General features: G+C 40.3%; 1 protein-coding gene across 2 annotated transcripts in view; it reads left to right on the forward strand.

Annotated features, from left to right (window-relative positions):
• PTPN12 (protein tyrosine phosphatase non-receptor type 12) overlaps positions 1–20,852 on the forward strand; it is a 77,630-nt gene that overhangs the window by 14,258 nt on the left and 42,520 nt on the right. For both annotated transcript variants that reach the window (XM_071552697.1, XM_071552698.1), the window contains exon 2: positions 19,937–20,045. In XM_071552697.1, the coding sequence (XP_071408798.1) occupies positions 19,937–20,045 (109 nt within the window). The remainder of the gene's footprint in view (positions 1–19,936; positions 20,046–20,852) is intronic.

Genomic DNA, 20,852 nt, shown 5'->3' on the forward strand with positions numbered 1-20,852 from the left:
TTGAGCTTGATTGCTGAAGAGATTCATGGAGACAGGAGCCTAATTTGAATATTTAGAAATAAGCGTTGGGCCCTGGCAGGTACAAGGCCTGCAGTCAGTGTTAGAGGGGACAGCAGTGGGGCTGTGGTGCAATCCTGCAGTAAGTGCTGGACTGGAGTGTGCTCCCATCCTGTGCTATTCACCATCGTGCACTTGCATCCTGGTAGGACCTTGTGATACTTCACTGCTCCTGTGAATTAATTCACTTTGGCTCTAGAGTATGTGTTTCTGTGTTTTGCATTTTAAAGCCAGGACTCAGCAATCCCGTGTGTCTCATCCTATCACTTGTCATGCAGTTACTGTCTCTTTAGAACAAACATGTATTCCTGTCTGGACTTATTAGCATTAATAGCTGTTCTGGGTACCCAGTGGAATACTGATGCTCTGTGCTGGAAACTGGGAATGAGACAAAGGTAACCTTCAAGGGAAGGCACAATGCAAGGATTAAAGACAGCATTGCTTTGGAGAAATGCTACTGCCCCTTAAACTGCAGCAGACATTGGGGTTGAGGTTAAACTTAACTGATGTGATGGATTTTGTTTGAAATGCTGCCATTTCCATCAAAGGAAAATAAGATTGAGAAACTTGGTTTGAGTCCTATTTACTGTGCTTAAATAATTCTCCTTGTAGTAAGTGTGGGGAGTTCTGATACTTGGAAAAGGTCATCATTTCTCCCCAATCCACACTTCATGCACTATCCTGCCTGTTTCCTAGCTAGAAACGCTGCAAGAGGCAGTCCTCAACAGCTGTGGGGACTCAGAAGTTTGGCTTTTTCTGACTAAAGGCACATCTGTTTCCACACAAGCAAGTCCCATAGTTTTCATGCTTCTAAGCAGCAGCACAACCTGTTCCTTTTAAGTTGTTAAGTGCTCTGTAGCCTCATCTTTCCCAGTTCTATTTTCAGTACAAATATGAAATTCACACTTTGCATTCAGAATTTCCTATCTTACTTTTCAAATTTTAGATTCCATTCTTTCTGTCTAACCTTTCCTGAGAGTGGCTTTGATAGATCAGAGGAAGTTACTTTGGTAATGCAACTTTCCTCATTTCCTGTGTTTTATCTACTTATTTTGTCATTCTGAAGAGCTGTGAGTAGCAGTTTCACAAACCTGGAGATCTAAAATTGGAGAAATGACACCGGATTACACTTTCAGATAATGGAAATACAAGTTCAATACTCACTAAAATGCTATAAAGTGTAATGTGTCTTGAGGGAAGTGAAAAAAAAAAACCACAAAGATTTTGATGGAGAAGGAAGCAAAGTAAAGGTTAGGAGGAAGCTGTTGAAAAAAGAGGAGTTTGTGGAGATTACAGTGAGCTGAAACAGGAAGGTGTTCATGGCTTATTTGTGTGCAGGTTTGTGACCTGCTGCTCACTCTGTGAATAGTGTATGTTGAGCAATGTACTGAGTTTAAAGAGACAGCAAAGTGCGGGAGAAGGTCTGGCTATGCCAGGAGCTGTCCCCAGGATTTTACAGTCACACAAGGTCTGGCTCTGGTCTCTGCAGACAGGGCTTTGTGATGCTGGTCCAGGGGCTGCTGCTGCTCTGGAGCACCCACTGTCTCAGCCACATTGTTAATTCTGTGCCTTTGCTGAAATGGTTTCTGGTTTTTCAGAATCAGGATGTGAATTTGACCACAACTTGGAATTACTTTTTTTAATGTATGTGTAAACAAGAGAAAGAGGAATACTTGACTGAGTGCTGAGCAGCTTTCCTGTTCCTGGGTGGGGAAGGGTGGGCTGCAGCCCGTGGCAGTAGCAGGGCACTGCACAGACATATGAGGAAGGAATGGCAATAAAGGAGATTTGTGGCTTAGAAAATAACATTAAAGTGAACAGAATTGGAATAAAAAGCTAAGAGGTGGAAAACTTAAACCTGATGCAACAGCTGGAGAAAATCTCTCTGTATAAATAGCTGTTGTTATTGATGTTAACTGTAGCCTCTGGTACAGCAAAAACAAACCAGCTAACCCTTTGCTGTAGGGATGGGTATGAAAATCTGTCTTTGTGTTAGTTCATAGTACCAGAAGTTGAACAGACTTGAATTGATGAAGCATGGCTTGTACCAAACTGAAAAAATCCTAAAGCTATAAAGAAAGGAACCCCTCTATTTGTGTCTTGTAATCATGTACATCATCAAAACCTGTCTCCATTTGTTAGATTCTACAATATGTGATGGAAGGAAGCAGATGAGTAGTGGTTTATGCACTACCAGTTTTATCTGGAGGGAAACATTTTAAAATCTGAAGTATTCCTTAGAATTGTATCCAAAGTGGTTACTTGCCTTTCTCTACAAGATGGAAAAGTCTATAATCTGCTTTTACTCCGTTTTCCTATTTTTGCTGATTTCTTAAAATAAGAAACTTATAATTTCCATTCTGTTTCACTAACCCTTTAGCATTTGTAACTTAGAGGATTTGGATAGTATCTAAACATTTAAGTATGTAATTAATAATAATGAAATCATAATCAGTAAACCACAAAAGAAGTACTGCTTTTTGAAGGCTCCTTGTATGCTGAGGTGATGGATTTGTTTCTTGAACACAGTAAATCTGTTGAATTTCAGTAATTGTGGTGTTTGGGACAATGGAATGATATGAATGGGATTTTCTTATGCTACCTGGAAAGGCTCTCAAAATGCTATAAATATATTTTGTTGTTTGGTTGAATTGGGTTTTTTTAAGTGGTGTTGAAATTGGAATCTGCTCCACATGGTGCAATAGGTGTATTGGTAACTGGGGAAGAGGGTAAGTAGATGAATCTACAGATCAGTTGTGTTGGTGCTGAGTACACCTGTATTTGGCCAATCAATAGTGTCAGCATGGTCAGTGAGGGTGTGGTGTAAATAAGGCTTACAGGAAATGCTGGAGAGTTGGCATTTGGCCAGGATGCTCCCCTTGTTGCTGTTCAAGAACCACTTGTTCATTAAAATTGTCAGAACAATTACCTTGGAAAGAGATGGACCAGCAAGCACAGGGCATGTATGCACATGGGAAATACAACCTGGAGTTATTCCTGTATTGAGGGCAATTTTTTTGAGATTCCTTTGGATTTGCAGCAAGAGAGCAAAGGGTAAAACTGTCTGAGACTTGTTTAGGCAAATAGGCTCTGGGTAGAAGAGAGACAGTCCCTTAAAAATAACGTGGTTATAAAACAATGAGCAGTTAAAGTGATCTTAACTGCAGTTGTGGTGGTCGGGACACAGCAGTGACACAAATGAGATCCTTTTTTATGCTTTACAGGCAGTGAGTGCACTGTACTCTGCTGTGCATGTGCAGTAGGTGCACTGTTAACTGGGGAGGAAGACAGGTAGATAAATTTTAGCATCATATGATACCTTTTTGTTCAGAGTATCAGAATGCCGTAATATGTCAAATCAAATGTGCACCTAGTGCAATCCTTTTTTCTGACTGGTGGGTACTGGTAGAATGTCAGAAATGAAAGGAACCATGTCCCCACTGTGTCTCAGTGGCAGATCCTGAGCAGGGTACATGGTGGGGTGGGGAGCACAGGACACAGAACCCACCCCTGCTCATGGCAGCAGCAGGTACTGCTACCTGGCCGATGTCAGCAGGCCCTGGGCTGCTTGCAAATGTTTTATTTGTTTAGCTCTGTATAATTTCCTATCATTCAACTTCCTCATTTTCTTTCTTTTTTTTTAAAGTTCCTATTTCTAAAGGAAAAAGTTGTGGTGAATTTTTTTTTCGCCTTTTCCTGTCTGGCAAGGATAACAGGTATAATAAGTGTGCAGTAACCTTTAGCCAGCTCAAATTTGCTTCAGAGTGGTTCTTCTTGCTGGGGATGAAGTGAAAGATTCTCTGGCAAATTGATCTGATATCTTTAAAAAGAAAGAAATCTACTTTGTGCCCCTCTGAAATACTGAATTTCTAACTTTTCAGCTTCATAGCCTTCCCAGTCGCCTCTACTTGAACCATCAGGATTTTTATTGTGCTGCCATACTGTGGTCATTCTACTGATAGTCTTGGTCTTAAAGAATCCTGAGTTCATTAGCATATATTATAAAAACTTGGCTTGCTTTTTCTCACCTTTCTCCTTTGTTTGTCTGCTTTTGTAAGCGTGATGCTGCCTCTGCTCTGACATGGCCCTTGCCCGTGAGCCCAACATTATTTCTGGGGCTTTCATTACTTTATAAGAATGTGGTCCTGCAGTTGAGTTTAAGATTCCTTTTGTATCAGTATTCTCCTTTTAGACTCAAATTTCAACACCCTTGAAGAGGTCAGTCGGTTGGACTAGGTGATCATTTTAAGTCTCTTCCACCTAAAATAGTATATTCAAAACTTATATTTATTACTATAAATATTACTATATTTGTAGTAATACCTAGGTGTGGTGCAGGTGAATAGAAAGACCTTCCCATTCTTCTGACAACAGGCACTCAATGTGCCTGAACTTTGACTTCTGCTCTGCCCTTTATTTAGGGTGTGGTATTTCATGCCTATCATAGAGGATTTCACACTGTGCTGTAATAATTTACTTTATTGCTTCCGAGTCTTAGCTTCCTTAAGCCTGATTGAAATTTTAGTAGAGCTAGAGACCATTCTTGTGTCGTCTTCTTCTTCCTTTTTTTTTTTTTTACAAAAAATGTTTGTGTTTTGGGGTCATTCAGAAAAGAGGAAACAGAAATACCTTTATCTTTCAGTCTTTTTATCACCATCCTATTGAATCTGCTGATTTTAATCAGTAATGTTGTACAAAACAGTTCTTTTGCCTCTTAACCTTATTGGCTAAACTTTGTGTCCAGGACTGTACATGTTCTGTGTCTCTTACCCACAAATGCTACTGTCCTGGTTCTGTTGTGGCCCAGGGTTGCAGCATAAGGATTTCCTCCTGTACAGTTGCCCTGATAACCAAGGACTACCAGCTGTCCAATTTCCATTGGGATCGAAGGTTTCCTCTGCCCAAGAGGACACTGACATCTAGTGGGCGGGTTTCATGACACAGGGCAAGCGAACTGCTGTTTAATGGCCATCTTGCTTCTGGACTTCTACCTAAATTTTGCTTTTGTTTAGATTCTCAGCATTGTTTGGAAGAAGGAAAAAACCCAGCCCAGTCAGTTTTGTGTAACTTCTGGAGCTTAAGGAATAAAGTTTCTGCAGTTGAAGTCGTGTTTTGTTGCTGAGTTTTTGAGGTTTTTTGCTCATTCAGATGACCTGCATATGACCTTCAGATGTTTGTAATAAAATGGTTGAAGTTTTTTCATTCCCTGATTGTCCTCTCAGCCTGTGAATATGGTAAGTTACCTGTGTAGCACAGCAAGAAGTGGATCACAGAATCAGAGTGGTTTGCATTGGAAGGGACCTTAAAGATCGAGTTCCAATCTCTCTGCCATGGGCAGGAACATCATCTTGTTCAAAACTCCACCCAGTCTTGCCTTGAGCACTTCCAAAGGTGGGGCATCCACAGCTTCTCTGGGCAACCTGTTCCAGAGTCTCACCACCCTCACAGTAAAGTGTTCCTTCCTAATATCCAATCTCAGCCTGTGCTGTTCAGTTTGAAGCCATTACCCCCTGTCCCATGGCTACGTGCCCTTGTAAAAAGTCCCTCTCCATCTCTCTCGTTGGCTGCTCTGAGGTCTCCTTGGAGCCTCCTCCAGGCTGAACAACCACGACCCTCAGCAGGTGTTGCAGCTTCTCACCTCAGAGACAGACAGTGTCTCTGAGTTGCCTTCAGTTCTGTGCCTGTTCCTTCAATGAAACTTGAAGCCCAGTAACTGCCTAACAGCGGCTTTGCAGCTTGTCCAGGACATCTGGTAGTTTAACTGGGAACCAAGTGTCAGAAGTTTTAACAAAACCACAGTTTTTCCAGGAATGTTCCTAGGCAGGGAACAGTGCTTAGAAATCAAACTGTCTGAAAATACTCACCAAAATGGTAGTATTTCTTTAAAGACAAAAATAGACATTTCAGTTCCTTAGGATAAAATCCGCATTTCTTTATCAGAGAAAATAAACACTGCCCGAAGCTTGACAGCAGGACATGCCATGCTCAAGTATTGCTGCAGATTATTGTTTGATCTCTTGAGTGTTTAAATTATTCTGCACTAGTGTTCATTAAACAATAATGTACTGATTTGGAGTTGTTGACCATCTGGTAACTTTCTAAATGAGGTTCAAACGAGACAGTTTCAAGGAACTGAAGGCTTAAAATCAAAAAAAGCCTTTCAGCTCCTTTATCGGTGCAAGAGTCATAGAAAGTATAGACTGACAGTGCTTTGGATGAGGGTGTTAGACTGAAATGTTCAGGGACTGTTTTTGAAAGGAAAGTATTGCTTCCTTGTCCAGAATAAACATTGTTGGGTTATTTTCTGTAAGATGCTAATGTTTGCTGCCGTTCTTCAGTTACATTGAAAGTATCACCAAATAAAACCAGGTTATCACAAACAAAACCACTGATATAAAAGAGATTACATGTGTTATATGAAGTACCAGAAGCCAAAATGTAAAAGCTACTAACACTGTTTGTGTGCTAAGGGACACTTAGGCAATGCAAGCAATAGATAAAGTAGAATATGAATGTTTCTGTCCTAAGAGGAAAATTTCAGCCATTTCAGGTTGAATCAGTTTTACTAATTTCAGACCACAAAGAAAATTAAAGAACATAAAATCCATCAAAAAAGGAAAATCATCACTTTAACTGACCTGTTATGTTAATTAAAAAAGGAAAAAATAATTTATCTCCTGTTGCCTGTTGAGAATTTATATTGCCTCATATCTAAAAATTTCCCAGCATGCTGGACTGAGTTCTGAGTACAGGCTATCAGTAACTGTTCCATGTCTTTATTTCCTTGGGGACTATTAGAACCACTTACAAGTTGCCACTTAGTTATTTGTGATAATATGCATTTATGTTTCCTTCACTATCAGCTTCTAGTGTACAACTTCATTTGGCATTTTTGAGGTTTATTCTTATTTTTTTTACCCTGACAGTCCATCTGCTTGATTAATGTTACATTCCCATCTTCATCTCTAACTGCTTCTAGTTTCCCATCAGATGTCTGTTAGTGTGCACTGGTTTGCTGAAGAGGTCAGGAAGGAAAATGCCTGCTTGGCCTGGGAAGTTTTTTTGAGAAACTCTGCTTGTGAAATCCCTTCAGTCAGATGATTTTTTAAAACAATTTTTTCCTTTTAAAAACAAACTAGAGACCAGTCTCGCCTGAATTCTTGTAGAAATTCACATACTCTTCTTTTGAATTGGCACCATATCAAATACTTATTTGAAGCTCAGATTGGAACAGCTTCCTTTTCCAAGAAAGGAAGTGGAGTCACATATTCCACATAGATGAGAATTATAGATAAGAATCCTGAGGTGGGATCTGAAGGTGTTCCTGTGCGTTTCTGAAATACCTGGAAGTAAATCTGTCATCCAGGACCCGGAGGTGTTGAATAAAGTTGTTTGTACATCAGATAAAAACCTGTGCTATTGTTTACCAAACAAACTATCAACTTGTACCTTCTGCATTGTAAATACTCAGCTTCTTAAAGGAATGGCAGCTGGGGGTTATTTTAAATTTATCAGCAGTTTGATTGAAAGGCACTTGCCTGAACCAAATTCATTCTGTTGACTTGAGTACCTTTCCATTTGTTGAAATTTGGCACTGTAGTAGGGCTGTGTTTCACACATTAGCTGTGTAACAAAAGTCACCTGCAGGGTATTTAAAAACCTTTAGCTGATTGAGTATTTTCTTCATATGAGGAAAATGTTTCTCTGCTCCTTGAAATAGAATTACAGAAGTAAATACATTATAAATGTAATAAAGACGTCCTGCAACTGTTTGGAAAATAACATTTTAACTGTGGTTTTGGTGTACAAAACAAAATAAAGTTTATATAAAGGCTTTATTTAAGAAGTATTAGGGATACAGGTTCCAACAGTGATTTTACGAGGATGGACACTGAACACTCATTACTTGACCCTTTAGTGTGGTACAAGCTTTTGAGAGTCTTCAGAATTAAAAATTTCCTCAAAAATGTTCATGATTTTAAAAAGGTTTAATTTCAAAGTGTTTGATTAAAGCAGTATTTTTATTTACTTTTTGGTAGCTTCGCTGTAGCATTCTTGTCCTTGCGTGCTCTAATGAAATCATGGTGCAGGGCTGCAGAAGAGATAGCTTGGATTTGCTGGCCTGAGAATACCTGGGATTAAGGTTACCATGGAACTCAGAAGTTTTAATTGTATATCAAACAGTACATTTGAAATGCTTTTATTCAAGAAGCATCACAACCTTTTCCTTTTCTTGAATTGGCTTGTTGAGCAAAATACGAGGATGGTAAGAGTCTCTTTGAGGGGTGATACTGTAATACTATAATATATACTGTTAGTGGTAATGCCAAATTGGTATTACTCTGTATATGCCTGTGTTACTTTGTATAAGAGAACTGTGTACAGTATATGGAGAAGATTTAGAGACTTTTTAATCCAGTAGAAACAAATCAAATGGTAGAGTTTGTGTTGTTCAAGCATTTGACTATTGACCACTGCTCCTTCCAACTCTTGAATGTTCAACCATTAAAGCAAGAACTTTAATGGAGGAGAATAATCTAAAGTTATGTGTGTGAATAACTGGTTGTCTAGATCTGTTGTCTCTGTAATAGCCACTGCTGTGATTTCCTGTCAATAGTTGCTTTATAGCTCTTTCTGCCAGAATTATGAGAATTTTGTTGGCCTTTGGATTCCCTGTTCTCTGTCTTTTTGAAACCAGAATTATGCTTGAAAGGTGTGTGCTTTTGAGCTGTTGGAGACACATTTCTTAGGCAAAAACTGACAGATATTGCAAGTATAAACAATTACTACACAAAATTCCTTTGTCTCTCTGTAAATATTGTGCTGGTTATTAGCTAGGGTTATTACAGTTGAAATCTTAGTACGAGTTTGTATCTTTAATGAGGCTACTTCTTTCTGGCTCTTAAAATGCTATTGAACTCTGTCATAAATGGCCTCTTTATAACAAGCACATTCCTTGGCTTCCAGACACAGTCTCAAAGAAGGGGTGAAAATAATGGTAAGCGTGTTTTCTCCAGATAATAGAAATGTATTTTTTATTTCCTACTTTCTCTCTCTCTTTACAGTCTTACATATTCCCTGTGTATGTGTTGCTGCATGGGAGTACCGATTCAGCTCTTGTCAAAAATGTTGGGGTTGTATTTATTAGATTGTGATTTTTCTGGAGGGGAAGGAGTCATTAAAACCTTGTGGGTGTTTTACTTGCCAGTCATGAACTAACATAACTATATTAGCAGTATCCTAGTCTTGGCTGATGAAAGTGGGGTTTCTAAACTGCTGAAAGTCTCTAAAGATACCGTGTTTCTTTACAAGGTTCAAGCTTGATTCCAAAAAAACAAGTTACCCTTCTGGGGAAAGACAAAATTGGCATATTTTTATTGGAATTGCATATTTAATGCTAATTTCTTCAACTGTATGCCAGAGGATATCACACAGCTGAAAGCAACAGCACCTTTGAGTCCTGGAGGTGTTCTGGTAAGGTGATGAGACCCAAAAGCAGAGCTCAGTTACGTGTTTCTGGACTGCACAAAGCTCTGCCTTTTACCCAGAGCAGTTGTTGGGCTCCAGCTTCTCAGCTTAAAGTCATTCTCGGGGAAAGTTACAGGGCAGGATCTGTGTTTCAGATAAATTGGCAAGACATGGCTGTTCAAAGCCTTTTTGGGAAGGCAGGACATAACAGCTATAGCAGACCCTTTGGGGGGGATGGGGGTGTATGTGCAGATTTATTGAAAAGCTTTAGTAAGGTTTTAATAAGGCTCTAAGATTATTCTCCTGTGTCTTTATTTGTGGCAGCTTTGGTAGTGGAGGACTAGCAGGTAGGAAATTCTAGTTTACTGCTGCTGGAGTGAAAGCTCAGTGTTTCCTGTTTCAGTTGTGGTGCGTTTTTTTCCATCTCTTATGAATTACTTTGAAAACAAACACTGACCTCAAGGAAATGTGTTCCAAGGCGTGGGAAAAGAGGAAGGGTTTTACATCTTGTGAAGGAAGAAGGAGGAGGATTTGGGTTGGTTCCCCTCCCTTTTCTCCAGTGCTGAGCAGAAACAAAAGCAAGATACATTCTCCATGGATCTTAATGCTTCATTCCACATGCTGTGAAGTCACAACACAAACAAGGGAATGGTAAATACTTTGGGGAGTAATAGATTATGAAATATTTCAGGGAGAATTGATATGGTTAAAACCCCTATATATTCTTTAGGGACAGAGGCTTAGCTGGTGCCTATTTAGATCCTTATGCTGTTTATTTGTGTGAATTGTACCTCACATGCATTTGCTATGCAGTTTTTCCTGTGAATGCTGCACAGGGTGCTTTTCACTGTTTCAGGGTGTTGTGTTATTGAGGCATGAGCACTGAAGCTGAAGAGCCACAAAGTTATAACCAACAGTGACTCATCCAGCCCCTCTCGTGTGGCTGTGAAAAAGCATGGCTTGTGTTCCTTTTAGCTGCCTGATTGACATGAAATAAAAGCTCTTGCCTTTGGGGAGTTCTTTGTGGAAAAAGTCTCAACTTGCCTTTAGATAATTTCCTCCAGGTACACACAGGCTGGTCCTGGGGATGCTTTTACTTTGGTATTTGTTCATCTTCCAAAGCTCTTCCTGAGAAACTTTAAATCTGGTGTGTATGAGGGAGGTAGGAGAAGTAGCTGCTTCATCTCCATTTCAGGGGAAGGACACACTCTGTGAGTCTTCACTCAGATGCTGCACTGACGGTGTCAGTGTCACATTCACGGTGTCAACGTTTGATTGACTTCAGGGATAGACTGTCTGGATGGAGTGGACTGTAGTGGGATCACCTCTCCTGGATGAGTCAGAGTAGCTCTTGAGAAGAAGTTTACCTGGACTTATAACTACTTTTTTGTTTCAAAATAAACAATAAACATCCCCCCTTCCAGAATCACAGTGGAAAGTTCAAATCCTGGCAAGGCTTTTCAGTGAATCTCTGCCTATGGCATTGTTGGTGTTGCAGTTTGCTTCTGTTTGCTTTTGCAGACCGAGATGGGAGATGAGGTGGGCACTTAAACTGTTCTCTACATCTTTTCATTTAAGTCTAAATGTCTGCTTAATAACATCATTCTGCTCCTGGTTATTGTCTTACTGAGCAGCTTGAATCATTTGAACTGCAAAGAGACTAAACCATCCTCTTGGTTTTCATGTCTCATAGCAAGACACTCTGGATTCAGGGTGTCTGTGCACATTCCCAACTGGCCTTTCACTGTGGGGTTGCTGAATTTCCCCAAAGATTTGGAAGATTGTCACAGTCTAGGACCAGATACACTGTTTTGTTTGGGCACTGAAAATGCCTGCATTCATTGCACGTACAGATGACATATCAGAGAACAGATAACAATACATACCAGTTTCTGTTGTCCTCCACATGGGCCCAAGCCCCCTGCTGAGGAAGCTGCTGAAGGTGGGGAGGATTATGTGTCTTTGTACCCTTTTGGTGATGGTACAGTAGTTTCCTGCAACAAAAACCACATGCATGTAATGGAAACTGCACTGAGTTTGACAATTTTTTTTTGCAAGTTATTTATTGCTGTCCTATGCCAAGACCTTGAATTTCTGACTCTGACTTGAATGCAGATTAAGCCTAAATGTGGCATAAATATTCATCCATCAGTTTCTTGAGCAAATCATCAAGTCTAGTGAAATGGTGGCAGTAAAATTGTAGAACTACTAGTACCCTGGATACCTATAGTGTCGACAAAAAGACCTGGAGGTGGGGAAAACCTTCCTTATTTCAAGTAGGGTTTTTGTTCAGTAGACTGACATTTGTAGTTATTTTGCAATTTTGAAGTGTTTAAAATTTTTCGCGATATCAATTATTCTTTTTCACGTAAGAAACCATCATCATTTGTTTGTCCTTAAATGCATGGTGTTAGTTGCCTTGAAAAATTGGAGAAAATTATATGGACAACTCAAGTCTTTAGACACCATCTTGACTTGTAAGTTCAACTGCTTGTGAAAAATGAATCAGTGAGGAGATTGATATAGAAGCCTTAAATATGAAGATTATGCATTTTATAGGCTACAGTTAACAAAATTTTTTGCTGTATTTAGTAGCTGTTTTCTTCAGTAACAAGCTGCTGGATTTTTTCCAGATGTGTTGGTTGATTCCATTGAAATGTTTCATCCACTAATGTTGTAAAAAGTTTCTCAAGAACTATTTGCTGCAGCTTTCTTTAGGAGCATCTTCCCTTTTAATCACATAGCAAAGTCAGATGATTAAGAGCTGCGTATGTTAAAAAAAGTCTTTAAGAAAAAAATCAAGATTAAATGTGATGTTTTTACTACGCTTGTGCTGTCAGCATGCATAAAACGTAGTACTGAAATAATAAGAGGAACATATCTAGTAACTTGGAAATCATGGTTTTAAATAACCAGGGGGTTCCCTGGTTATGAGATTTATTTGTTTCTACAAGTGCTTTGCTTCTATTTGCTGTTTGGGTTTATATTGTGAAGTCAGAAAATCGTCTTGTTGCAAGAAATCTAAGGCTTATTTCTGTTCTGAATTACCAACAATTGTTCTGGCATTGCTTTAACACTCTTAAGAAGCTTGTTATTTGTAGTGTGTGCTAAAGTTAACCTTTTCTGGTTTTACATCAAGATGCTTCCCAGTCTTCAACTCAGAGCAGACAATTTCCTAACCAGGTGCTGGGGCACTAATAGCAACTTTCCAGTTCTTCGCTTACAGCCCATAACTGACTGTCACTGCTTTGTTGTCCTGCATGGTTTCATTTGTTGTGCTGCTCTCACAGTGGTCCCTGCAATGAACTGAGTGTGCTGTGGGAACTGTGCAGTTCAGAGGTGGGAAGTTACAATCCCAATGCTTAATGAGTATGCTGCAGAACTTTCTAAAATATCTCAGAATGTGCTTTAGCAACCCACTAACTCAAACTTGATTGTGCTTTGGTAATTTAATGTCCAGCTTTGTTTTTTATTTCCTTGCTCATCAAACAAACCACAGATCTACTTAGTCTTCTCCAACCTGGTAAAACAAGCCCAGTACTGGCAATAGGTCTGTGGCTCAATTATTATGCTGAACATAAATGAACTGCAACTGTAACTGATAATAGTTTAGACTGGGATTAACATGCCGATAGTATAAAAATAGTTTTAGAAATGAGGGAGAGGAAAGAATTTTCAGACAGTCAGCCTACATTTTGATAATGTCTTTGTAAAGTTATCTTTAGTTGTTAGCAATGTGGGAAGATATGTCTGGTTCTAACGTTGTTCTTAGGAAAAATATAGGTTTCAAAAGATGGAAAATGTTGGTCTTACCCTGTTAGACCTAATTCTGTAGAGTGTGCTGCTGTTTGGGATTTTTTACCTGGTTCTAAAGTGATACTGAAGACAGGATGTACCCAACTGGGTGCTTGCAGTGCTTTCATTTTGCCTTCTCTACATGAGGCTGTACCAGCTTTGTCTTCGTTGGCTGATGCTTCTTTATTGGATAGAAATGTGCAATAACATGAATTCCCCTCTTTCCTGAGAAAATCTCGGAGTTAGGAGGTTGTAGAACCATAGAATGTCCTGAGCTGGAAATGCCTACAAAGATCATTGAAGCCCAACTCCTGTATAGAATACACTATACCATCTGTTACTGAAATGATGCTATTCTCAGTTCTCTGGGTGATTTTGGAGGGATTTTTCCTTTACGAGCTTCACACGAGCATCCTGCAACACACAGTGGGGGTTTTTGGCCCCATCATTGTCCTGCTATGAAACACCAAAGTCAGAGCTCCTAAGGAAGGGCCTGTAGTTACCAGGCTTGTCTAGTAATCACTTCAGCAGAGATTGCCTTGGAGCACCTGGAGCTTGAGCGTTAGTAGATGTCAGAAGAGAATGCCACGGCAATGAGAAATCCTCCTTCTATCCCTTCAGCTTGCAATCTCCTCTCAGGGCTTTGTTTCAGAGAAATAGGTTAAGTAGAGACTGCTGACCTGTTTATTTGCAGCCAATGCCATCTGTGAATGTTGAGGTACAGTGAAGCTTTTACAGAACTAGATCGTTCTGCTTTTGTTTTTTATGCTTGACTGGTGTTTGGGAAGGCTTTTTCCTTCCGTCATGAGGGCTAAGAATTCTTACAAGCAATTGCTGTTTGAAAGCAGACAGGAATCAACGGGGAAATATTGACATGGGTCACAAGTGAATGCTGTTTTTCCAATACTCTTTAAGATGAAATGGTGAGAGGCATTCTCTCCAAAAAGAGTTTTATCTGTAATAGCATATGTATATACTAAGCATGATAACTAATTTTAATTGTCAGCTTAGGCTCTTTGGCCATTGGCTTGCATGTAGGTCTTCCCTGTTTTCATGCTGTGTTTATTCACAACAACAGATTCAGAGCATTTAACGTACCAATATAAACTGCAAAGTGTGATGCCTGAAATAATATTAAACTCTCCATTATTTCTGCTGCTTAGCAGGGAATAAGTTAACCAGTGTTATCCTAGTTTAGGGTTGATTCAGCCAAAGTGGACCTGAGTTCCCCAGAAACTTTGAGCTGTTACACAGTGCCCCATTCTCCCACAGCTCCTCTGACAGAGAGACTAAAGGAGACGCAGCTCACTCTGGTCGTTTATTCCTCGCTATTGCAACCCAGAGATGCAGAGGCACTCCTGAACAATCCCTTCTCCAGCTGGGTTTGTTGCCATCAGCTTGTCTTGGTGTTTCCCAGAGCCCTCAGTGATAAGAAAGTGGTGTAGGAAATCTCCAGTTGGATATGCAGGGATTTGAAGCTAAAATACTTCTGGAACCAAAGCAGTTTTAGGAAGTCAGAGCCCCATTTGTGCAGTGCAATATCTAAGTCTGCATTGAACTGTCTGTTGCCAAAGGCATCTCTGGCATTTCTGTGTTCATAGGTACAGAATCTAAAACCTTTGTATTCTGACCATAGATAGCCAGAAGATAGTAATTTTCACATTTTTGTGGTAATTTGGTTCACATTGTTCCATACAGGTACATTTTTTTGTCACTATATAAATGTACTCTGGAATTTATTCTACCCTATTAATGTTTATATAAATTATTTTAATGAGACCAGAGTTGAATGTAATTCTTGTGTTTTTCTTCCTCTTCTGTTAATAAGAAAAATGCAATGTCCTCCTTACGATAGAAATAGCTGTCATTTCATGAAATGAGTGCACGAATACAACATTTTTTAAGTGTTTTCAAGTATCGTATTTTATGCTTTGATTTTTGAGGTAAATTTTATGGAAACTTTTCTTTCATTTTTTGTTTCATTGAGTATTTCTTAACGCACTTAAGCAAATTTTGCAAAACAAAATATGTTCCTGTGTGGTTGGTGCAGTCTCAGGAGACCACTGCCAGAGCTGGCCATGTAGAGCAAGGCAAGTGAACCATGGTTGGTTGTCCTGGAGTGTTGGAGCAGCTGCTGTATGACACTCTGGCATGTCCTGCTCTCAGGGATGGTCAGAAAGGAGATTCAGGAGAACATCACTGTTGTACTGTCTGATGTTCTTGCCAATTAGAAATATCAGACAAGGCTTAGGAGACAGAGGACTTGAGATAAGTGAAACTGTTTTTGTTGTGTTCTCTTTGAAAAAAAGCCTGGAAAGGAGTCACAAGTACTTCAGTTTCCTAAATGAGGTTTATGCTTTTGAGGAGAGTTCATAAAATCTCAGTAGGCTTTATAGATGCTTTCTTTAATCCACAAACAGCACTTCCATGTTATTAAGCAATGGGCCTTTACAGGCTTTCTAAAGTGTTGAATAAACAACTAAGTCAGAGATCTGTATTTCCTGAACTGATTGGGCAAAGTTCTTTTTAATATGGTAGAATCCCACAAGTTGGGTTTGAAAAGCTGGTTTACCTTTTTGTAAAATACTGCAGTAGATTTGTAGTACAGACTGTAAAACCACCGTGGAAGTTGGAAATATGCTTCTGAAACTTCAGCTGTGTCAAAGACTCATCTCCCCTCTGTCACATGCGGTAAATGTTTGTCACCACCCCACAAACCACTTCTGTCACACGATGAATAAGCAGAGTTAAAATCGAGCTTTTCTAATGAGAATGGAACTAAAGGCCTTCTGATTGTAGTTCTTTAAGGGTATGTTTGTGGTTCATCATGCTTACTTTTTGACCATTTTGTTCCTAAAAGAATATACCATTGACATTTTGTGTGGTACCAAATAGCACTCAGTGAACAGGCGAGTGTCCCGGCAGTGCCCAGTGTTGTCTGCAGGGGCGCCAGACCAGGCTGCACCTCTGGTGTGCTGCTGCCGGCCCAGGATCTTTGGGAAGCGTTTTGGCAGTTCACTGCCTTAACACGAATGAGTGCTGCTTTGTTCTGTAGGCAGTTGTTTATTAAAAATTAGCATGAAAGTGGACTTAGATGGATCTTGCTGGCTGTCTTGTCATCAGCTCACTATAGTCTGAACAAAATTCTTTCCTCTTGTGCCCTGTCATTACCCCTGTTCTGCTATTGAGGACATTCCTCTGCTCCTGGTCACTGCAGGCTGTATCCTGGGAAGCACTGGGTGTCCTGCAGCCCCAGCAGGCTGTGAGCACCCTGGGTCAGCCCCAGCAGGCTGTGAGCACCCTGGGTCAGCCCCAGCAGGCTGTGAGCACCCTGGGTCAGCCCCAGCAGGCTGTGAGCACCCTGGGTCAGCCCCAGCAGGCTGTGAGCACCCTGGGTCAGCCCCAGCAGGCTGTGAGCACCCTGGGTCAGCCCCAGCAGGCTGTGAGCACCCTGGGTCAGCCCCAGCAGGCTGTGAGCACCCTGGGTCAGCCCCAGCAGGCTGTGAGCACCCTGGGTCAGCCCCAGCAGGCTGTGAGCACCCTGGGTCAGCCCCAGCAGGCTGTGAGCACCCTGGGTCAGCCCCAGCAGGCTGTGAGCACCCTGGGTCAGCCCCAGCAGGCTGTGAGCACCCTGGGTCAGCCCCAGCAGGCTGTGAGCACCCTGGGTCAGCCCCAGCAGGCTGTGAGCACCCTGGGTCAGCCCCAGCAGGCTGTGAGCACCCTGGGTCAGCCCCAGCAGGCTGTGAGCACCCTGGGTCAGCCCCAGCAGGCTGTGAGCACCCTGGGTCAGCCCCAGCAGGCTGTGAGCACCCTGGGTCAGCCCCAGCAGGCTGTGAGCACCCTGGGTCAGCCCCAGCAGGCTGTGAGCACCCTGGGTCTCCTCCTGCAGGCCCAGCAGGCTGTGAGCACTGCCATGGCTTTCTGCAGGGTTTTTTCTACTGCATTTAGGGCAGAATCCTCTGCTGAGTCTGGCACTCTTCCATTCCTGTGGTAGTTTGTTCAAAGCACAATTTTTAAAATTCTTTCCTTACTCCTTAGTCAATTCTTCCTCTTCCAAAGCATGAAGTAGTCATTATTTTATGTAGGGGATACTACTATAAATCTTTAAAGAGTGCTCCTTAACTCTTTTTGATTGCTCTCAGGACTGTACTTACATATCTTCTATTACTCATGTCACAGAACAGCTGGCAAACATGCATTAAATTGTGAATCCTGAAGTGTTGTAGGAACAGATGTGTGTTAAAATCAACCTGTATTTAATTTCCAGCCTTTGCCTTGGAGCTGGGCTATGCTAATCCTTCTTTCTGGTCTGTTTAGCAGGTTGTGGAGCAGGGGAGATGGAATCATGCAGGGGAGAAGGTTGTGTTGAACTCTTACATCTTTGCTTTCTGGAAAATGAAAATTATTGTTAGTCACTTTGGCCTTTTTGGCTTACAAGTCCAAGTTGTATCTGTGAACGTATTTTTTCTTGCATGCCTTTAAAATGGGCTAAAGCAAAAAGGATCATTTCTTTTGGTGCTTTTCGATACTTAACCTGAGTTAACCTAAGTTTGTTCTTTCTCATACAAAATAACTTTTGCTTCTACTCATAGTTTGTAAAGGTAGTTTTTCTTTAAACATCTTTGTTACTTTTTTTAAAGCAGAGTAAAATCAATAAGGTGGACAAAAACCCCTCTAAAACTCACAACCACACTGAGATGTGGAACAACACACAAAATCATATTAGTGACTGTGCTTGGAAAGTATCAGTGTTGCTCTTTGCTTTTTTTTTCCTCTTAATTGGAGGCTTACAGCCTATCTCAGCCTTGCAGTTTATAGCTGATATAGCTGAATTATGTGCATTAATTCTGCTATTTCTAGACTCTGGTTGTGTTCAGTCTTATCACAAGTGGTATTTTTTATTTTGACACAGGAACGGTCAGTGTTACACAGGAATGTCTTCCCTGTGCAGTGGTGTTTGTTGCCTGTGCCCTGGGACAGCCCACAGTGTTCTGTTCTCTTGCCTTGTTCACAGGTTGTGCTGTGGATTTGTATTCAGTGTTGCAGAGATGAGCGTGGCCTTTGTGGGGCTTCCAGTAACACTTCATGTGTCTTTCTAAGAATTGCATCTTCCTGTGCCTCACTGTAGCAATGCTGTCAGATAATATATTTAGCACTTGGATCGTTGTGTGGTTGGAGACCTACTGTCCTTTCTCCAGATATTTACTGGTTTTACTTCACTGACTAATATTGCAAGTTTTTCAAGGCAGATTCAGCTTAAGGAAAAAACCCCTGTGGTCTAGCTCTCTTACTCTTCTTACTGTTCAGTGATATAATCTGTGATTAAGTCCTTGTAGAAAAGAAAGAAACTGGATACTGATGCTATTTGATATGCCTTTTTTTCTTTTTTAATTTTACCTTGCCATTTGTCTTTGCTTTCTAAATGCCACTTTTTTTGCTTATTAAATGTGTATTATTCAGCTAAATTAACGTCAAATTTTATCCACATTTGCATCAATAATTTGATTTTTTTTAACTATATCCAGATAAATGTAATGAAAATGTTTTTCTGTATGGAAGAGAAATGCTAAATTTTATGTATTTTTTTTCTTTTTCTCTATTGCTTGAAGAAGAATTATTGAAGGACTTGAGTTGCCAAATCAGTTTTTTAATTGAAGTGTGTAGTGAGTGTCTCAAGTGTTTTAGTAGTTTTAGAAGAATTCAGGAAGAAAAAATACTTTCCAAGCAGTTGATCTTATTTATGCTGCCCTTCTGCCTGTATGTTGTTGCATAGTCTATCAAAAAACCTCCCCCATTCTCCTCCTTCCCCAAAGGAGGGCAAGTCATGAATGTTTTGAGTGTTCAAGGTGATAACGATGTGTTGAATATAGAGGGGAAAACACAAACAGCTTCTGCCCTTGTGTCTGTGCAGACACCACTCACTGGAGATGCTGAATTTGTCTGAAGCTCCATTGTCTTCCTCTTGATAGCCTTATAAATCACCACCGTGTCAGTGTTGATGGAATGGCTGGGTTTGCAACCACCAGAGTTAAGTTTGAGTTCTTTTGTGTTCCTTTTGAAATCTGGGTGTCTACACCATCTAAAATAACAAGCACTGCTGATCCGTCTTGTATTTTTTTTTCCAACGAGAACTTACACCCTTCTCTTCCTCAGTTTTAAGGTTGCAAAGGTCTAACTTGTTTGGGATGATAAAAGCTGTATTGCTCTTGTTATTTCCTAGGCTGCCGAAAGGCAGGGACTGGTTCTTATTAGAGGTTTTGACTCTCTCCAATTTCTAGGATTTGAAATAGGTGGTGGGGGAAAGATGACACACTGTTGTGAATACTGCAGACCTCCTGTCACTCATCTTAATTGTGAGCAGCTTGTAACTGAGAGACAAGCATAGTGGCTTTCCCAAAGTTCCATCTCTCCTGGCTGGAGAGCTGGCTTCAACTTGGTTATAAGCTCCTGATGTGCTGAAAGTACTGGATAATTAGATTTTTAAACTTCATCATAGTGAATATTGTAAAAGGAGAGAAGAGGGTTTTTTTCTGAGTCATCTTCATCAGTGAAACACATACCTTGTGAAGATTGTTATCTTGAGACTTGAAAGTATAACATAAATCTTTCATTTCAGAGGTTAAGACGATTATCAACAAAATACAGGACAGAGAAGATCTACCCAACAGCCACTGGAGAAAAAGAAGAAAATGTTAAAAAGAATAGATACAAGGATATATTGCCATGTAAGTCTGATTTACATTTTAATAGAAGGCAAAGGAAAGTGTTTGTTATTCTTCACGTGTTTTGAATGTTACTATTTAGTTATTACTGAAAGACAAAATTGGAGATAATTTGTTGAAAGAGAACTTCCTTAAATTTTTTTTAACTTGGAAGGCAAAGTGAATGAACAGTCTTATATTTTAAGAGGTATCGCCTGAAGAGAAATCTGTGCTGGTTGTGAAACCGTATCAAACCACCACTTCCATTTTAGCTCAAAATAGTTGAGAACTTTACTAGGTGCTTAAATGTATTTTTAATTTAGCAGCATGTTATTCATGGTAGCAAACAAATGTCAGCATAAACTCCAGAAGAAATTTTAAGGATCTTAAAGAAACTGGTTTGAAGTAAAGCAGATGTTTTTGTGTGTTTGTATCCTGCAAGTGGTGCTGGAGAACTTTCAATGCTGGATTAACTTTGGTTTCTATTTTGCTAAAGCCTAAATTAAATTCTGTTTAATGTGTGGACGTAGATCAGAAGATTCAGAACAGAATTTGAATTGTGAAACCATCAATGTCTCAATATAACAGATCAGTGAAATTACAAGACTTCCTGTTACAAGCTCACTTTGTGTAGCTTGTGGGGCTGTGCATTTCAGAGGCTCTTATGGTGCTCCTTGATATGAACAGCTGACAATGAGATGAAAGGCTTCTAGGCAGCCTGTCAGCAACAGGTACCTTAGGCACTGCTTTGCTTTCTCTGACTTGTTAGCAGGTTTACAACCACTTTGCTATTGAAAATGGTCTTAAGCATCATTAGCTTTCACTTCCAAA

Source organism: Pithys albifrons, chromosome 3 (genome assembly GCF_047495875.1).
Source record: "Pithys albifrons albifrons isolate INPA30051 chromosome 3, PitAlb_v1, whole genome shotgun sequence".
In the NCBI taxonomy this organism is placed as follows: domain Eukaryota; kingdom Metazoa; phylum Chordata; class Aves; order Passeriformes; family Thamnophilidae; genus Pithys; species Pithys albifrons.